Source organism: Chelonoidis abingdonii, chromosome 3 (genome assembly GCF_003597395.2).
Source record: "Chelonoidis abingdonii isolate Lonesome George chromosome 3, CheloAbing_2.0, whole genome shotgun sequence".
Taxonomy (NCBI): Eukaryota; Metazoa; Chordata; order Testudines; family Testudinidae; genus Chelonoidis; species Chelonoidis abingdonii.
The window spans coordinates 87,102,172-87,120,805 of record NC_133771.1 but is presented as its reverse complement, the minus strand read 5'-3'; the positions used below and the strand labels follow the sequence as shown (position 1 = coordinate 87,120,805).

General features: G+C 46.8%; 1 protein-coding gene across 1 annotated transcript in view; it reads left to right on the top strand.

Annotated features, from left to right (window-relative positions):
- Nucleotides 1-18,634, top strand: part of AK9 (adenylate kinase 9) — a 244,988-nt gene that overhangs the window by 115,373 nt on the left and 110,981 nt on the right. Inside the window, exon 22 of the mRNA XM_075064564.1 lies at nt 12,508-12,606. Coding sequence (XP_074920665.1) covers nt 12,508-12,606 — 99 coding nt within the window. The remainder of the gene's footprint in view (nt 1-12,507; nt 12,607-18,634) is intronic.

Sequence of the window (18,634 nt, the reverse complement as noted above, 5' to 3'; positions counted from 1 at the left end):
CTGTCTGTATCTTCATGGAGCATAACATCACTCCACTTCAGTGGCCATCAGCATCTCTAATAGAACTTGGCACATTCCAAGTGATTCTGAGGAAGCTAATGCCTCCTGGACTCACTTCTTTTTAATCTGTTTTAATTTTTTGTCTATCTTACTTATACAACACCAAAATCAGTAATCTATTGGTGAAGCCTGTCTCTTGAGTTTGGCATTTGATGCCTATGACAAATGGAACTTCCCTGACTTTATTTTCTCTTTGGAGTTTGATATTCTCTTGTCAGAGTTCATCAGTTCAGTGTGTTGAATAATGAGCTGTTTGCATGCAGGTCTCAGTACTTCCTCAAAATAGCACTTCTGATGCATGGAGCTTTGGAGACTTTTCTGGTGCTTAGAGGTCAATGGAGTTTGCACAGCTTGGTGCACCTTCCATGCTCAATAGCTTGCCAGCTTAATCAGACTTCTCCGTGAAGGGATCAGGACCTCTTTAGTGCATGGAGAGTGAGGCACGTTCTTGGTACAAGACAAGACTCTCTCTTGGTACATAGAGAGCTCAGTCTCCCAGTAAAAGCAGCAGAGAATCCTGTGGCACCTTATAGACTAACAGACGTTTTGGAGCGTGAGCTTTCGTGGGTGAATACCCACTTCGTCAGACGCAGGTAGTGGAAATTTCCAGGGGCAGGTATATATATGCTAGCAAGCAAGCTAGAGATAACGAGGTTAGTTCAATCGAGGAGGATGGGCCTGTTCTAGCACGTAGAGGTGTTGAAAACAAGGGGAGAAACTGAGTTGCTGTAATTGGCAACTCATCACAGTCTTTGTTTAATAGTCCAGAGCTGCTGATTGTTAACATTTGCAGCATGGAACTGAAGCTCAGCAAGTTTCTTTCGAAGTCTGGTCCTGAAGTTTTTTTGCTGCAGGAATGGCCGACCTAACAGTGTGGCCAGGGAGGTTGAAGTGCTCTCCTACAGGTTTTTGTATATTGCCATTCCTGATATCTGATTTGTGTCCATTTATCCTTTTCCGTAGTGACTGTCCAGTTTGGCTGATGTACATAGCAGAGGGGCATTGCTGGCATATGATGGTGTATATTACATTGGTGGATGTGCAGGACCAGGGGATTGAATGGGGGCAGGGGTCCTGGCAGGGACCAGGGGGTTGAATGGGGGCAGGAGTCCTGGGGGAGCAGTCAGGAAGGAGTGGGGGTTGCATGGAGCGGCAGGGGGCAGTTATGGTCAGGGGTTCTAAGGACAGTCAGAGTTTCCAGGGGCGGTCAGGGGACAGGGAGAAGGGGTGGTTGGATGGGGCAGGGGTTCTGGGGGGCCATCAGGAATGAGAGGAGGGGTTGAATGAGGTAGCGGGGGGTAGTCAGGGGACAGGGAAGGAGGTGGATGGGGCAGAGGTCCCGGGGCGGGGGTCAAGGAACGCGGGGGTTAGATAATTGACAATGCAGCTGCGGGAGAGCCTGATCTGTATACTTGTGAGGAGAAGCATGCTCTTCTGTACTGCTGGGGAACTGAGCCTGTACATGGAACTGCCGGGAGGCAGGTGCAGCTCTAGGTATTTTGCCACCCCAAGCACGGCAGGCAGGCTGCCTTCAGCAGCTTGCCTGCGGGAGGTCCCCCGTCCTGCGGATTCGGCGGCAGCCTGCGGGAAGTCTGCCAAAGTCATGGGACCAGCGGACCCTCCGCAGGCAGGCCGCCAAAGGCAGCCTGCCTGCCGCCCTCGCGGTGACCAGCAGAGTGCCCCCTGTGGCTTGCCGCCAGAGGCACACAATTGGGGTGCTGTCGCCCAGCCCTGCGACCACACCTACTGGCAGCTGCCTTCATGGCTGAACTCCAAGGACTGGTAGCAGGAGTGGGGCTGTGTGGTCCCCAAGCAGAGACATGGGTGAGCTCTGTCCACCAAGATGAACCCTAGATCTACTGAGTCAGCCCTTAGCCTATAGCAGTGGTTTTCAAACTTTTGTACTGGTGACCCCTTTCACATAGCAAGCCTTTGAGTGTGACTCCCCTTATAAATTAAAAACACTTTTTAAAAAATATATTTAACACCATTATAAATGCTGGATGCAAAGTGGGGTGGAGGCTAACAGATCACAACCCCCCATGTAGTAACTTCATGACCTCCTGAGGGGTCCTGACCCCCAGTTTGAGAACCCCTGGCTTATAGCACCAGCTGGGCTCTGCTCGTTGTGTGCTGGCCACATGGGCTGGAACCTTGGGCCACAGCTTTTATGTAGCACCTTTTTTATTTACCTTCTTGCTTTTACAAGGCTGTATGATCCTGCGGGGCGGGGAGGGGGCAGGAAAAGGGCTGAGGGCCCCCCTTTGTCACTGCCATGACAGTGCCACCCCTTAGCAGCACCCTTCCCTGTCCCTCCCAGCCTGGGGCCCAGCAGAGACTGCTGAGTTTGTGTAGTGGAAGGAGTTCCCCTGATGGAGCTCTTCCTCCCTTAGGCAGTGGAAGCCCAGCTTTGCAGGGGACTAGGAGAGTTCGGGAAAGATGCTGCTCTCCAGACCTTGTTTCTGCTCTTAACCCCTCCTTCCCCTCCCAGTTGGGAACTGGTGCCATCCCCAGAGCCTGTGTCCTGGGTACTCTGTCATTCTGCATCTTGCTTTTTCCAGTCTCAGCTCTCTTTGACTGCTGCAGAGATGCCCCACTGAGGTCATCACTGAGTTGCACTGTGCTGGGTGCTGTCTGCAGCCTGGACTTCTTGATAGGTTGATTTAGTTTTGAAGATGTTTTTTAAAATGTTTTTAAGCTGCCTCCCCCTCCCACAACACACAGTGCTGGGGAGGAGAAGCGAGGGAAGGGCAGGGCTGGGACCTTCCTACTGCCTCAAGATGTTTAAAAAAGCCTTTTGGGCCTTCATTTTTTGTCTACATTTATTACCTTTAGAAACAGTCTGCTCTCCCCTGTTCCTACTGGAGGTCTCCTTGGAGGAGCAGAGAGTTGGGCAGGCAGAGGGGGTATGGCTTCTGCCTGCTGATGAGGGAGGGCATGCCGGGGCCTTGCGCAGACCTCTTCCACCCTGAGTGTCTGGCAAAGCCTTGGGTTCTGCACCAATCCCTTCCTATCCAAAGGGCTGTGGCTCTTGCTCTCTGATGTCACAATTCTGCTAGACCCCAAGCCCTTCAGAATCCTCCAGCTCAGGATGGCTAGCTTCTTGCACCACTGTGGCTCCATTTCTATTTTTAGCACACTAGCTTGATCAGCGCCAGCATGGGTGTGTCTACACTAGCCGGAAACTACATCTCCTTTTTCCAGTGTAAACATACCCTAAATCATGGGGATACTTCCTTTCGTCCATCCTCTGTATATACGGGGAGGGGAATTATTGACCTTGTGCATATGTAATGGTGTTTGGTGTTTGTAAGACAAGGTATAATAATCAAATTTCCAAATTGCAATGAACTGTGGAAAAGTTCCTGTTTGGTGTGAGAGATGTTACTTATACCTAGATCAGGGGTCAGCAACCTTTCAGAAGTGGTGTGCTGAGTCTTCATTTATTCACTGTGATTTAAGGTTTTGTGTGCCAGTAATACATTTTAACATTTTTAGAAGGTCTCTTTCTATAAGTCTATAATATATAACTAAACTATTGTTGTGTGTAAAGTAAATAAGGTTTTAAAATGTTTAAGAAGCTTCATTTAAAATTAAATTAAAATGCAGAGCCCCCCGGACCAGTGGCCAGGACCCGGGCAGTGTGGAGATGGCTAGCTAGAACATGGGTTGCAACCAAGGTTCTGTAGTGGCACCAAATCTTATGTAAAGGGGTCATATAAGGTGTCTAAGACCAGGTTATGGGTTTACTGGTTATGATTATGCTGTCTGTATGTCTGTATCATTTTGTAGTTGAAGTTATGAATATTGGCTGTATACTGTCTGTATTTTCAAACTTGTGCTGTGTTACTGGAAAGATCCCAGACAAGTTGTGTTAGCTCTGCTTAGCCTGCTTGATGGCCATTAAGGACCATCAGCTACACAATTGACCCATTGAGAGAGGCAGATACGCCTTGTGACTCAGCAGGAGTGTGCAGAAACTGGCCATGTGACTGCAGACTCCATTTTGCTGTAACTTTCCACAGTAGAACAAAGAAGTGTTCTTACACCTGGAAAAGCCTATATAAGGCTGATGCCTCATCTCCATCTTGTCGTCAATCCTGCTTCTTACCTCTGAGGACTTTGCTACAAGCTGAAGCTCTGCAACAAGGGAACTGATGACCCATCCAGCTGCGGATGTTCTCCAAGATTGATTAACCTGCAGTTTACTCCATCCTGCTACAACCTAACTAAGAACTTTGCCATTACTGTATGTAATTGATTCCAGTTACCAATTCTAGCTCTCATCTCTATCTTTTTCCTTTTATGAATAAACCTTTAGATTTTAGATCTAAAAGGATTGGCACAGCGTGATTTGTGGGTAAGATCTGATGTGTATATGACCTGGGTCTGGGGCTTGGTCTTTGGGATCGAGAAACCTTTTCTTTTACTGGTGTTGGTTTTCATAACCATTCATCCCAGCAGACGGGTGCACTGGTGATGATACTGGGAGACTGGAGTGTCTGAGAAATTGCTTGTGTGACTTGTGGTTAGCAGTGGGTGAAACCAAAGTCATTTTTGTCTGGCTGGTTGGTTTGCCTTAGATGTGGAAAAACCCCAGCCTTGGACTGTGACTGCCCTGTTTGAGCAATTGGTCTGATTTGGCACTCTCAGTTGGTCCCGCCAGAACCATATTGTCACACCAGTCAGTTTACTAGCACATTTTCCCGCACTGATACATCGTAGTTGCACGTTCATCTACCATAGCTACTTCTGTTGCAGCTTTTTTATTAAAACTAATTGAGAAGAAAGACTACTGGTTCAGAACTTGGTTAATGGTTAGTTATTGCTAAAGGGTTAGTGGGATGTAGGCTTGGAGGGAGGAAGGTTTCTGTGATGTAGGCAAGATCAGTGTTTTAATCCAAAACCAGAATATGAATGTGCTGGTCTTCTTGGTGGCTGGCTGACCTGATTATTGTCAAAGTTAGAGGTGTACTCTTCTCCTTCCTCACATTTTGGTTGAGGATTCATTGATAAGGTGATTGCTCATACCTGGTTGTAGGACTCTTCCATGGTGTAATTTTATCTTGAGTGGCCCGGTCCTAATTATATTAAAGCAAGTACTTTAGTCTTTGTAATTATCGTTATAACTCTGTAGCTTTTTGTGAAGGCAGGAGTAAATAAAAGTAGCTGCAATAGTTAACTAAAACTGAAAATTTACGTAATTTAAATCAAACTCCTAATCTTCATTTTTGCTTAATAAATAAATCCATTGAAAACTCTTTTGGAAACTGCTACAGTTTACTTAGAAAGTTCACTTCTCCTGTATAGGCAGCAAAGAGTCTATGGCACCTTGTAGACTAACAGCGTTTTGGAGCATGAGTTTCGTGGGAATCCCACTTCGTCAGATGCAAGTGGGTATTCACCTACGAAAGCTCATGCTCCAAAACATCTGTTAGTCTATAAAGATGCCACAGACGGACTCTTTGCTGCTTTTACAGATCCAGACTAACATGGCTACCCCTCTGATACTCTTCTCCTATATAGGTCATAAGGATCCTATCTGTCAATACTGGCTGTTCTTTCTTTCTTTGATCTGCAGAGTGACTGATATCAGTTGTGAGTACAGGAGGGTTTCATTGCATCTTCTTTCTTGGCCCCAGCTACTGTTCTCCCTTCTTGTTGCATTGATAGTGAGTGGGTGTGTCTCACCTTTTTTGTTTTAAATCATATATACTAGGGACAGTCTTGTCCTCTTCTTCTCTTCTGATGTCAGTGTAGATGCAGGCAGTGCAAAATGTACTACAGTCATACAGTATCTCAAATGCAAAGCTGCATTTCTCTGATCTGAGGTTTGAAGAACAATGTGGAACTAGTTATTTTACGGGATGTCTAGATTTCATTCCTGTGGTAACAGAACTGGTGATAGGAAAGCAGGAAGAGGTTTGTTTTTTGTTGGTGCTGGTGCTGGTGGTGTGTGCACGTGTGTGTGTACAGCTTAAATTGGTTAAGAACCCTAACTTTCAGTACTCAGTGTTTCAAAAATGTTAGACTGCCAACCTGTGTCGTAGAGATTTTGTTTAATCTTTTGTTTAACCTCTCCTCCCCCCGCATGAATAAAGCTAAGGGAAATTACTGCTTTATCCAACCCTGAAGAGCTATGAGATCTTTGCTCACCAATTCTCATAAAACTTGTATTTGTCATGCGTTTTTGGTGGCTTTGGTATTGTGATCTTTTATAAATAAAATGCATTTCATTGATTTTAAAATAAAATTAGTAACTGGGAAAAATGGCCAGTATTTTTTTTAAACCTGTGACAATTATAAACTACTGTATTCTGTCATTTACTTTCTAGAATCTAAAGTATATCTAAGTATAACCTAAAGTTCTCCTGTGAAATGCCGGCTGTGCAAACCCTTCCGTGGCTGGATCATTCTTGTGTTTTTATTTTAAGTACAAATAAATATTTATAACAAATTTAAAAGTATGTAATTAGTAATTTGATATGTCAGGTGGCGCATTTTTTTTATGTGTTCGCTCCCCCTGATGTTAAAACCCTGCCACGCCACTGGGCTACACATTGCAGTTCAGTTCACCCCCACCCTCCCACCCCCCTTCCCGGCTGGGCCCAGGGGACTCAGAGCAGTCCCACCTCCTAGGGCAGGAGGTGGCATGTCTGATGCACCTGGGGGCAGTCGAAAGAGTACCAGTAGAACTCCAGTGCAAAGGCTTCTACTCCAGATATTTCCTGATCCCCAAGGCGAAGGGCAGTGTCAGGCCCATCCTGGACCTGCAGGCCCTCAACAGGTTTCTGGGCTGCTCCAAGTTCCACATGGTGTCTCTAGCCTCTATTATTCCCACTCTGGACCCGGGGGATTGGTATGCGGCCCTGGACCTCCAGGACGCATTCTTCCACATCCATATATTCAAGGAGCCCAGATGTTTCCTCCGATTCCTGGTAGGGTTGGACCACTACCAGTTTACGGTCCTCCCATTTGGCCTGTCCACAGTGCCAAAGGTGTTTGCCAAATGTATGGCAGTGGTAGCGGCCTACCTCCGATGGGAAGGTGTGCAGATCTTTCCATACCTGGCTTCTCAAGGGCAACTCTTAGTCCCAGGTCAGGCCCATGTGGAACTGCTCCTGTCCACATGTGCAGATCTCGGCCTAGTGGTAAACGAAAACAAATCAACGTTAGTTCAGTGCAGTGCATAGAATTCATAGGGGCGCTGCTGGACTCCCTAAGGGCCACAGCCTCTCTCTCTCTGGGCAGGTTCAAGACCCTCAAAGGTCTCATCACCTCGGTCGCGGCTTTCCGGTGACAACAGCAAGAGCGTGCCTTCAGATCCTGGGGCACATGGCGGCATGCACATACGTGATCTGCCATGCCAGGCTTTGAGTGAGGCCCCTCCATCTCTGGCTAGCCTCCCAGTTCTCCCAGGCCAGGATGGGCTAGACAAAGTCCTCATGGTACTATCCCCAGTAGTTGCCTTCCTACAATGATGGTCACACCCAAACAACATGCTGCAAGGGGTCCCCTTCCGGGAATTGTCCCTGTCATTAGACCTGGTGTCCAATGCATTGGACTTGGGCTGGGGAGCCCACATAGGGAACATGCAAACCCAGGGAAGATGGTTGGTCTCAGATTTGTCCCTCCACATAAATGTCAGAGAGCTCAGGGTGATACACTTGGCGTCCATAGTTTTCAGCATGCATCTTTGCGGGAAGGTGGTCAGAGTCTTCATGGACAACACTGCTGTGATGTACTATATCAACAGGCAAGGCAGGACTCGTTCCTCGGCCCTCTGCCTGGAATCACTGAGCCTATGGGAGTTCTGTATAGCCCAAGATATCTCCCTTCGGGCTTTTCACCTGCCCTGTCTGCAATATGCGAGCCGATCACCTCAGCAGGATTTTCTCCCACCAGTACAAGTGGTCACCCCACTCGGAGGTTGATCTCCAGCTCTTCCAAGACTGGGGAGTTCCCCATGTTGACCTCTTCACAACCTGTCAGAACCAGCATTGTCCCCAGTTCTGCTCTGGGGGAGAATAGGGAGGGGGGCAATCTCGGACACCTTCCTCCTGCAGTGGTCGGGCCAGCTTTTCTACACCTTCTTGCCCTTTCCCCTCATCAGCAAGGTCCTGCAAAAAGTAAAAGCAGATAGGACACGTGTCATCCTCATAGTCCCAGAATGGGCCCGCCAATGCTGGTACGAGACCCTCCTGCACCTACTAGTGGCCCCCCAGTGGAGGTTACCGCTTCGCCTAGACCTCCTTTCTCAGGACGGGGGCCACTTCCTCCATCCCAACCTAGCAGCACTCTACCTGACAGCGTGGTTGCTCAGTGGCTAGAGGAGGAGGAGGGGAGATGTTCAGAGGAAGTCAGACGGGTCCTGCTGGAAAGCAGGAAGCTGTCTACATGAAGGACGTACCTAGCTAAGTGGTCCAGGTTCTCTAGGTGGGCGGGGGAGCGGGGAATCTCCATGTCGCCCACACCGCTCCAGCTCGTCCTCGAGTACCTCCTGTCTCTTAGGACCCAAGGGCTGGCTCCTGCCTCTTTCAGGGTACATTTGACGGACATATCAGCTTTCCACCAGCTGGCGCATGGCCAATCGGTCTTTTCCCATGCTATGACCTTCCACTTTCTGAGAGGTCTGGGCCCATCATTCCCATATGCTAGGCCCCCCGTTCTGCAATGGGACCTAAACGTAGTGTTGTCCTATCTTATGGGACCTACCTTCGAACCCTTGGCCATGTGTTTCTGATCTCACCTTTCGTGGAAGGTAGCATTCCTGGTAGCAATCACATTGGCCCGACGTGTCTCAGAGCTCAGGGCCTTGACCTCGGAACTCCCGTATACAGTCTTCCATAAGGATAAGGTCCAGCTTTGCCCACATTCTGCATTCCTCCCGAAGGTAGTCTCCACCTTCCATATGGAACAGGACATTTTCCTTCCTGTACTCTGTCCCAAGCCCCATTCCTCCAACGAGGAATGCCGTCTTCACAAGCTCAAAGTGCGTAAGAGCACTGACCTTCTATCTAGACTGGACCAAGCCGTTCTGGAAATCCGCACAACTGTTTGTTGCCTCAGCCGAGCATATGAAGGGGCAACCAGTTTCTACCCAGCGACTTTCTCACTGGATCACCTCATGCATATGCACGGGTTATGATCTGGCAGGGGTTCTCCCGCCATCTATTGTCAGGACACACTCAGCGAGGGCTCAAGCCTCATCAGCTACTTATGTAGCCCATGTCCCTATCCATGTTTGTAGGGCTGCCACGCAGTCCTCTGTCCACATGTTTTCTTCGCTTTATGCGATCATCTCCAGGCTAGGGATGACGCCGGGTTCGGTAGGGCGGTACTGCATCCCGGAAACCCCTAAACTTCTACCCACCTCCATCAGATATAGCTTGGAGTCACCTACTGTGGAATACACATGAGCAATCACTCAAAGAAGAAAGGACAGTTACCTGTTCCATAACTGGCGTTCTTCAAGGTTTGTTGCTCAGGTGTATTCCACATCCCGCCCTCCTTACCCTCTGTCATAGTTGTCCGGCAAGAAGGAACCAAGGGTGGGAGGAGTGTGCAGCTCCCTTTATAGAGCAATATAGAGGCACCGCTGCAGGGGTTGCAGTGGTTCTCCCCCCGTACAGGTACTGCTAAGGGAAAAGCTTCTGACACCAGTGCACGTGGCAAGCATGCACACCTACCTTGGAATACAGCTGAGCAACATATCTCGAAGAATGCCAGTTAACGGAACAGGTAACTGTCCTTTCCAGCATGACTGTGAACCGCTGATAACTACTCTCTGGGAATGGCTTTCCAACCAGTTTTGCACCCACCTTATAGTAGCTCCATCTAGGTTGCATTTCCCTAGTTTGTTTATGTGAAGGTCATGTGAGATAATATTACCACTTTTCACCACAAGATCAATGGGACATTGATATTCATACATCCGATCATCAAATGTTTCCTTACAGGTATCAACAATGTTTACCCTGATGTGCACATACCTACTCCATCTTGGGATTTGAACTTAGATTTATGCTGCCTCACTAGACCACCATTCGAACCCTTAGCAACACGATCTCTGATGCATCTGTTGATGAAGGTGACATTCTTAGTGGATATCACATCAGTTCGCTGAGTGGGTGAGTTAGGGACCCTCATGGCACGCCGACCTTACACCATCTTTTTCAAGGACAAGGTCACACTAAGACCCCACCCAAAATGTATACTTAAAGTATCTTCCTCCTTTCACATGAATCAACCAATCTATCTTCCCTCATTCTTCCCTAAACCTCATGGGAACACGCAGGACTCAGTATTACATACCCTAGATGTCAGGCATGCACTACTGTTCTACTTCAACAGAAGTAAGCCTTTCAGAAAATCTCTGAGGCTTTTTCATTTCCACTATGGAATCTTCTACAGGCTCCACTATCTCTACACAGAGCCTATCTAAATGGGTCTCCAAGTGCATCCATCTCTGTTATCAACAAAGGAACTTGCAACCTCCATTGGAGATCAGAACCCACTCTACCAGATCCCTTTCAACTTCAGTAGCCTTCTAAACTATGTACTGATCAAGGACATATGTAGAGTAGTCACTTGGGCTTCTTCACATTCATTTACAAAACATATGGAATTGACCAGAGTTCAAGACTGCATGCAGTGCTAGGTCTTACAGTGTTATCATTTACACAGGCATCTCTGAAGCCTCTTCCATCCAATGTGGAGCACTGCTTGACAGTCATCTGAAGTGAAGCACCCATGGGGATGCTCCTTGAAGAAGAAGAGAAGGTTACTCACCCTGTGCAGTAACTGTGGTTCTTTGAGATGGGTGTCCCTGTAGGTGCTCCATTACCCACCATCCTTCCCTCTACTTCAAAGTTCAATTTCCAGACTCTGTGGCAGAGAAAGAACTGAGGGGAGTCGGGTCATGCATACTAGATAAGTGCCAACAACAGCACAAGACGGGGACAGTGCATGTGCAACCTAGATGGACACTGGTGCTAAAATTATCTGATCAAAGGTGCAGGAATGTATCAGCACCTGAAATGGAGCACCCAAAGGGACACCCATCTCAAGAACCACAGTTACTCCACAGGGTGAGTAACCTCTTTCTGAGAGTAAGTTGTTACCTTGCAAACCCCTCCTGTTCCCTTTCACTAGTCTGTGTTCTCTCTGACCATGACTAAGCTTGTCTCCATCTAGGACTGCCTGTCTCTATGGTAACCGTATTCAGTAACCATGTTCAAGAAGGCAGAGAGCATAGGGACATGAGACAGAGTCTTCCTAGGGGACTATTCATTCCCTGTAAGGCTTCAGAGCTAGGTGAGGGGAGTTGGGGACAGATCCTATCCTAGCACCCCTATGGTAAAGAAAACTGGGTGGGAGTAGAACAACTTGGAACCTTGGGGGAACTGGTAGGTTAAAGTACTCAGAAGCAGGAAATTGAGTGTAAAGGTAAGTCTGGGAGGCAGGAGCAGCGCCAGGGTTTTTGGCGCCCTAGGCAGGGGTCCTTCCGCGCTCCCAGTCGTTGGCTGCAATTCTGCAGTGGGGGGATCCTTCTGCGGCTCCCGGTCTTTGGGGCACTTCGGCGGCGGGTCCCGGAGCAAGTGAAGGACCCGCCGCAGAATTGCCGCTGAAGACCCGGAGCGCAGAAGGACCCCCGCCGCCGAATTGCCGCCAAGGCTGGCAAAATGCCACCCCCCCAAATCCTAGCGCCCTAGGCGACTGCCTAGGTCGCCTGAATGGAAGCGCCGGCCCTGCTGGGAGGTGGACTCAAGTGTTTGGATTTTAGGCCTTGTTGTGGAAAATCGACCACACGATTGATTTTTGGATCAGATCAGCCTGAGGCACCTTTATGGATTACAAGCGGAGGGGGGTAACAGCTCAAAGTAACTGCCCCCTGATTCAAGGAACACACAAGCTTTTTACAGCTTAAAACCACAGACTAATTATGCATACTTCCATATTAATTACCTTATTTGGAATACATTGCAAAATCTGTATGGGGCAAAGGCAAAAAAAAAGCGTCTCCCCCACTAGGCCCCTCCTGTTACTGTCTGTTCTTTTGTGGTCAGCGACCTTTCTAACACAACTGTTGCGGTTATATATTTCATAAGCCTGACTATTGCAAATTATGCTACTTGGGGACTTTTTCACTCTGCTCCCTCATGCCCTTTATACACACACAGCCATTGTTCTGCTTTGGGGGCTTTCCATACAAAAACAGGCTCAGTCAACTCTTTAGGCCTGTAACCTTGACTAGAGTCCTAAGTCCCCTCACCGCCTAAATTTTCCTTTACAGCCCATTTACTCTTAAACCACTCCTGTTTTTTTCCTGATGTAAATATATTCTAATGTCTTAGAAAATATCTGTTTTCTCTAGCTTCTCTGTGAATAGCATATCCTAATTCATATATAGTAGCAAATTACAGGTATTTTATGTTTTGTTCACAGAAATGGTAGAATCAGAGAGTCACCTTGAAACAAAACATATATCTCAGGAAGAGTCTGATTTCAGTGAGGTTCAAGAACCTGAACCTAAACTTGAATCAGGTTAGAATTGTTCAATAAATAATCGTCTCTTTTCTTGCATAAGAAAATATATGCTTCCTTTTTATTCCTCTTTTTAATATGTCCCTCTGTAAATATATACCATTTTATGAAGTGTTTTGTTTTGTCTATCAAAATGATATATGTTCTGTGTGTGTAAGCAACTGCAGGGCTGGAACCATGGGATTTCTGGGCTGCTGATGCCACCACATCACCACTGCAGACTTAGGATGGACACCTACAGGGTGTACCACTCAGCAGGACCTGAGTGGTGGCCCCTCACAGCCCACTGATTGACCAGTACTTAAAACAGGAAGCCACGAAGGAGAGCTGTCTGAGCAACAGCACATACTGCCTGCAGGCCTTTGCTCCAGATCCTACTTGCAATAGACCCGTGACTCTGGCTTCTGACTCTGGTTTGTCCTCAACTTCAGTATTCAACTGCTGTCTGTAATCTGGTGTCCTACCTCAATTCCTTAGTAACCTGATCCTGCCTGCCTCCTGACGCCTGACTCTTGGTCTGTCCTCTGCTCTGTCTCAGACTTTGACCTCCTGGTGCCTGACTGGGCTTGTTTCCCAACACCTACTCCGACCACTAGGTATGACCACCCACATCTCAGTCATGACAGTTTTCTCAGACCATCTGCCTCTCCCTCCCCCAAATCCATCCAACCCCTTTGCAGATGATAGAAGGGTGGACTGCTCTCCAACCAGTGGCTCCCCGAGGCCGTGCAACCCGCAGGACTAACTCACCTATCTGCAACCAGAGAACCTTGCACTAGTTTCTTTTTTGGGCCTAGTTTGGGGTTACTCTGTTTCTTGGTGCTGAGGGATGCCTTGGTCATTGTCCTTCAAACCCTGTGACTCTAGCAGTAGAACGAGGCCAATGGCCATGAACGACCCACACTCAAGGTGCTTGTAGTGTTTACAGGAAGGTCATATTCAGGATCATTGTCACATCTGCAAAGACCTTAAGCATAAATCGAGGAAAGGCAGGGAAGCCAGGCTAAAGTTTTTGCTCCTGGAAGCAGCCCTGAGACCACCATCAGAATCCGGCCATTCAGACTCTGCACCAAGTGTCTAGGCATCAGTTAGGAGTGCACCTCCTGTGTTGCCCAAGACCTGGCACCAATTGCTCTCTGCAGTGCCTAAGAAGAGGCATAAGACCTCTAAGCAGACCACCAAGAGAGGAAGCTTGCTAGCACTGAATCCTCTAGGCATAGGTGTAAGACTAGACTGCTGTCAAAACCCTAGCATTCCTCTTCTCTGGCATCGCAGAAGCCAGCAATGTTTGCTGTGGCACTGAGGCAAGTACATCAAGCCTGGGCCCTGGGGGAGTACCTTCCATATCTGCAGTATTATACCATCCTGAGACCATCTTGGTACCGACTATGCCGTAGTTGCTTTCAGCAGTGAGAATCAGCTGTGCCTTTTGGTGCAGGTGTCTTTAGCAGTGCAGGAGACCATGCTCTCAGTGCCAACAGACAGAGGGGTGCCATCAGCATCAGGTTAGCACTCAGTACCACAAACTCCATTACCTCAGACTTCATGCCCGAGGGTACCATCCAAAGGGAAGCCTGCAATGTTGGCTGCACTATGTCCTTCTCCAACTTGGCATCAGCATCTGGCACTGTCAGGAGCAGCTCCCCCTTGGTCAACAGTGGGAGATTCATCCTCTTCTGAATTGTAGATTAGCTCCTGTGTTTCTCAGCCTCAGAGCTGGTCTCGCTACTCTCCAAGGCATTAGTAGCCTGCTAGGGACCCTCCAGCAGGAGTACCATCAAGTATGTGGCTAGAGGGTTACTGGGGCCCACTGCTCCCCTGGTCTTTTTGAACCCATGAGGTTTCCCTTACAGTTCTGGGTTGTACATGAGATATCCCTGCTTTTGTGTTTTTGGAGAGGCATGGATAGTCTACTCGCCAGGCACTGCCTGTTCTTGAGCCTGGTACCAGGCCCAGTACAGAGCAGCAAGAGGCAGTTCAGGAGGACTCCACTGGACAGCTAATGGAGGAGGAGCAGCCTCAGCCTGTGCTGACCTCTTCCTCCTCCTATCAGGCAGTCTCTGAACGGGCTATTTCACCACTCCCACTTCCCCGATGATAGTATGTTCTGGCCCTGTCCAGAAAATATTTCTGCCCACAGCAGACCTACCATTACTCTGCCCCTGCTCCTCATCAGGACTTGCAGAGAAAGAATAGTAAGAGTTATAGACACAGACCACCTCCTTCTTTTGCCTCTGCATCAATGCCAGTTCCATCTAAACACCCACAGGGTGCTAAACAGGCATTTTGATAGGGCACTAGAGGACACTATGCCAGTTTCCAGGATGTCGGTTTCCATCTTCTCCATATTCACAAGCCACCTTTCCCATTTCTTCAGTGCTTGGTCAGGAATTCCCTTGGACCATTGGGCATTAAGCACTATGGAAGTGAGATATACCCTCCAGTTTGTTTCTGTGCCTCCATCTCCATCCCTCTTTAGGGACCATCTTCATGAGGAGCTTTTCCTCCAGGAGGTTCAGTCTCTCTCCTTTGGGTAGGAGCCATAGAGGAGATTCTGCAGTGTCTCAGAGGGAAGGGGTTCTATTCCCTCTATTTCCTGATCCCAAAAGCATAGGAAGTCTCAGGCCAATTTTAGGTGTGCACTACGCAACAGATATCTAAAAGAGATAATGTTTCGCCTGCTCACCCTGACTTCCATTACTCACTTACTCTATCCTGGAGACTGGCATTCTGCCCTCAATTTAAAAGACACCTACTTTCATGTGACTAGTTTATCAAGGTCACAGAAAGTATTTCAGGTTCATAGTGAAGCACTCTTATTGCCAGTTCACCATGCTGCTTTTTGGCCTGTCAGCAGCTCCTTGGGTTTTCACAAAACATATGTCAGTGATAGCTGCTTTCCTGAGAAGACTGGAAATACAAATCTATGCTTACCTGGTTCGTCAAAGGACAGTCCAGAGCTTAGGTAGTCTCCAGAATACATCTCATCCAATCAACTTTCAAAGCTTAGGTCTACTGATCAAAAGGAGTTTGAAGAACAGCTAGCCAAAAACTCGAAAGGTAATAACAAAATGTTTTTTAAGTACATCAGAAGCAGGAAGCCTGCTAAACAACCAGTGGGGCTCCTGGGCAATCGAGATACAAAAGGAGATAAAGTCATAGTGGAGAAACTAAATGAATTCTTTGCTTCAGTCTTCACAGCTGAGGATGTTAGGGAGATTCCCAAACTTGAGCCATCCTTTGTAGGTGACAAATCTGAGGTATTGTCACAGATTGAAGTGTCACTAGAGGATGTTTTGGAATTAATTGATAAACTTAACAGTAACAAGTTACTGGGACCAGATGGCATTCACCCAAGAGTTCTGAAAGAACTCAAAAGTGAAGTTGCGGAACTATTAACTTTGTAACCTGTCCTTTTAAAATCGGGATTCTGTACCCAGCGACTGAAGACGCCCTAATGTAATGTCAATATTTAAAAAGGAGTCTAGAGGTGAATTCCGGCAATTACAAACTGGTACGTCTAATGATAAAGTACCAAATTAGTTAAACAATAGTAAAGAATAAATGTCAGACACATAGAAGAACATTAATTGTTGGGCAACAAGTCAACATGGCTTTTCTGTAAAGGAAATATGGTCTTTACTAAATCTATTAGAGTTTCTTTTGGAAGGGGTAAACAAAGTAGTGGACAAGGGGGATCCAGTGGACATAGTGGTACTTAGATTTTCCAGAAAGCCTTTGAACAGGTCCTCAACTGAGGCAGTCGCATAATTAAGTTGAGTCATGGGAATAGAGGGAAGATCCTTTCATGGATTGAGAACTGGTTAAAAGCAAGGGAACAAACGGTAGGAATATGGTAAATTTTCAGAAATGGAGAGTGATAATAGTGGTGTTCCCAACGGTCAGTCCTGACGAATCTATTAAACCTTATTCATAAATGATTTTGGAGAAAGGGGAGTAAAAAGTGGAGCTGGGCAAAGTTTGCAGATGATATAACTGCTCAAGATAGTTAAGGCCAAAGCAGACTGTGAAGAATTCCAAAAAGAGTTCCCAAAACTAAGTGATTGGGCCAATCAAAATGGCAAATGAAAATTTAAATGGGATAAATGTATAAGTAATCCACATTGGAAAAAATAACCCCACTATACATACATATGATGGGGGGCTAATTTAGCGACAGCTATCAGGAAAGAGCTCTTGGAGTCATCATGGATTAGTTCATATGAAGACATCAATGCCGTGTGCAGCGCAGTCAAAAAAGCAACAGGATGTTAGAATCATTTCAAAAGGGATAGAGAAAAGACAGAGAATATCTTTATTGGCCTTTTATAAATCCATGGTAAACCCACATCTTCAATACTGCATACAGATGTGGTCTCATCTCAAAAAAGATATACCTGGATAGGAAAGTTCAGAAAAAGGGCAAATATATGATATTATGAGTTTGGAATGGGTCTCATATGAGGAGAGATTAAAGAGGCTAGGACTCTTCAGCTTGGAAAAGAGGAGACTAAGGGGGGATATGATAGAGGTATATACAATCATGAGTGGTGTGGAGAAAGTGAATAAGGAAAAGTTATTTACTTATTCCCATAATATAAGAACTAGGGGCCACCAAATGATATTAATGGGCAGCGGGTTTAAAACAAATTAAAAAAAGTTCTTCTTCACACAGCACACATACAACCTGTGGAACTCCTTGCCTGAGGAGGTTTAAAAGAGAACTAGATAAATTCATGGAGGTTAAGTCCATGAATGGCTATTAGCCAGGATGGGTAAGGAATGGTGTCCCTAACCTCTGTTTGTCAGAGGGTGGAGATGGATGGCAGGAGGGAGATCACTTGATCATTACCTGTTAGGTTCACTCTCTCTGGGGCACCTGGCATTGGCCAGTGTCAGTAGATAGGCTACTGGGCTGGATGGACCTTTTGTCTGACCCAGTATGGCCATTCTTATGTTCTTATGTTAACTCAGACAAATCTACCCTTTGTCCAGTTCAGAGGATAGGATTTATAGGAGAAATATTGGACTCTACTCAAGCCAGAGCTTTCCTTCCAAACTTGAGGTTCCAGACAATTTGATCTCTTGTTGCAGATCTCAAGGCTCACCCAAACACAACAGCTTGAAATTGTATGAGGCTTTTGGGGCATATGGCCTCATGCTCATATGTATTTCAGCAGACCAGACTGCTTATTAGGTGAGCTGTCAGCATCTGAACTCTGTCCTCAATGTGCCATCTTGAGTATTGATTTCTCTAGATTGGTGGACAGACTCACTTAATGTTTGTATGAGCATTCCTTTTGTCTGCCCTCAATGTTTCCTGACCTTGGTGATGAACTCATCTGCCCTGGGATGTGGAGAAGAGTATTCATCTGGGTCCCCTCCAAACTTAGGGTTTGTGGTCCTCAAGGGATCTCTCTCTACATATAAACATCAGAGAACTAAGGGTGTCTTCCTAGCCTGTCAGGCCTTCCTATCTCCTGTCAGGGGAAATGCCTATTTGTTCTCACAGACAACACTGTGACAGTGTTTTACCTGAAGCTTTACAAGAAGCTTGTCTGCACAGGCATGGGCTTGCTGACACTGGTTTACAGTCCCCAGTACAGAGTGCACAGGTGTGTGCACATACTGTGGTGGGACAGTACCTCTACAGGTAAGTAATCCCTCCTTAATCTTACTGTACAAATAAGTAACCTCTCCTTTCAGCCTCAGATATGGAGGGAGGATAAAATTTTCAAAAACATATATATGATTTAGGAGCCTATTGACTTTCAATAAGACTTAGGCCCTAAGTGACTGGTATGGCTGAAAAATTTACCCGTAGTACTTGTGGCATTCTTCATCAACCCTTAAGTGAAGGAGTGACATCCAGTTCTGAACTGAACACATCTAGACTTATGAGGGAAGGAGAATGACTTCTACTATACAATCTGTTGTTGTAGCTGTGTTGGTCCCGTGGACACACAAGGTGGGTGAGGTAATATCTGACCTGAAGAAGAGTTCTGTGTAAATTCAAAAGTTTGTCTCT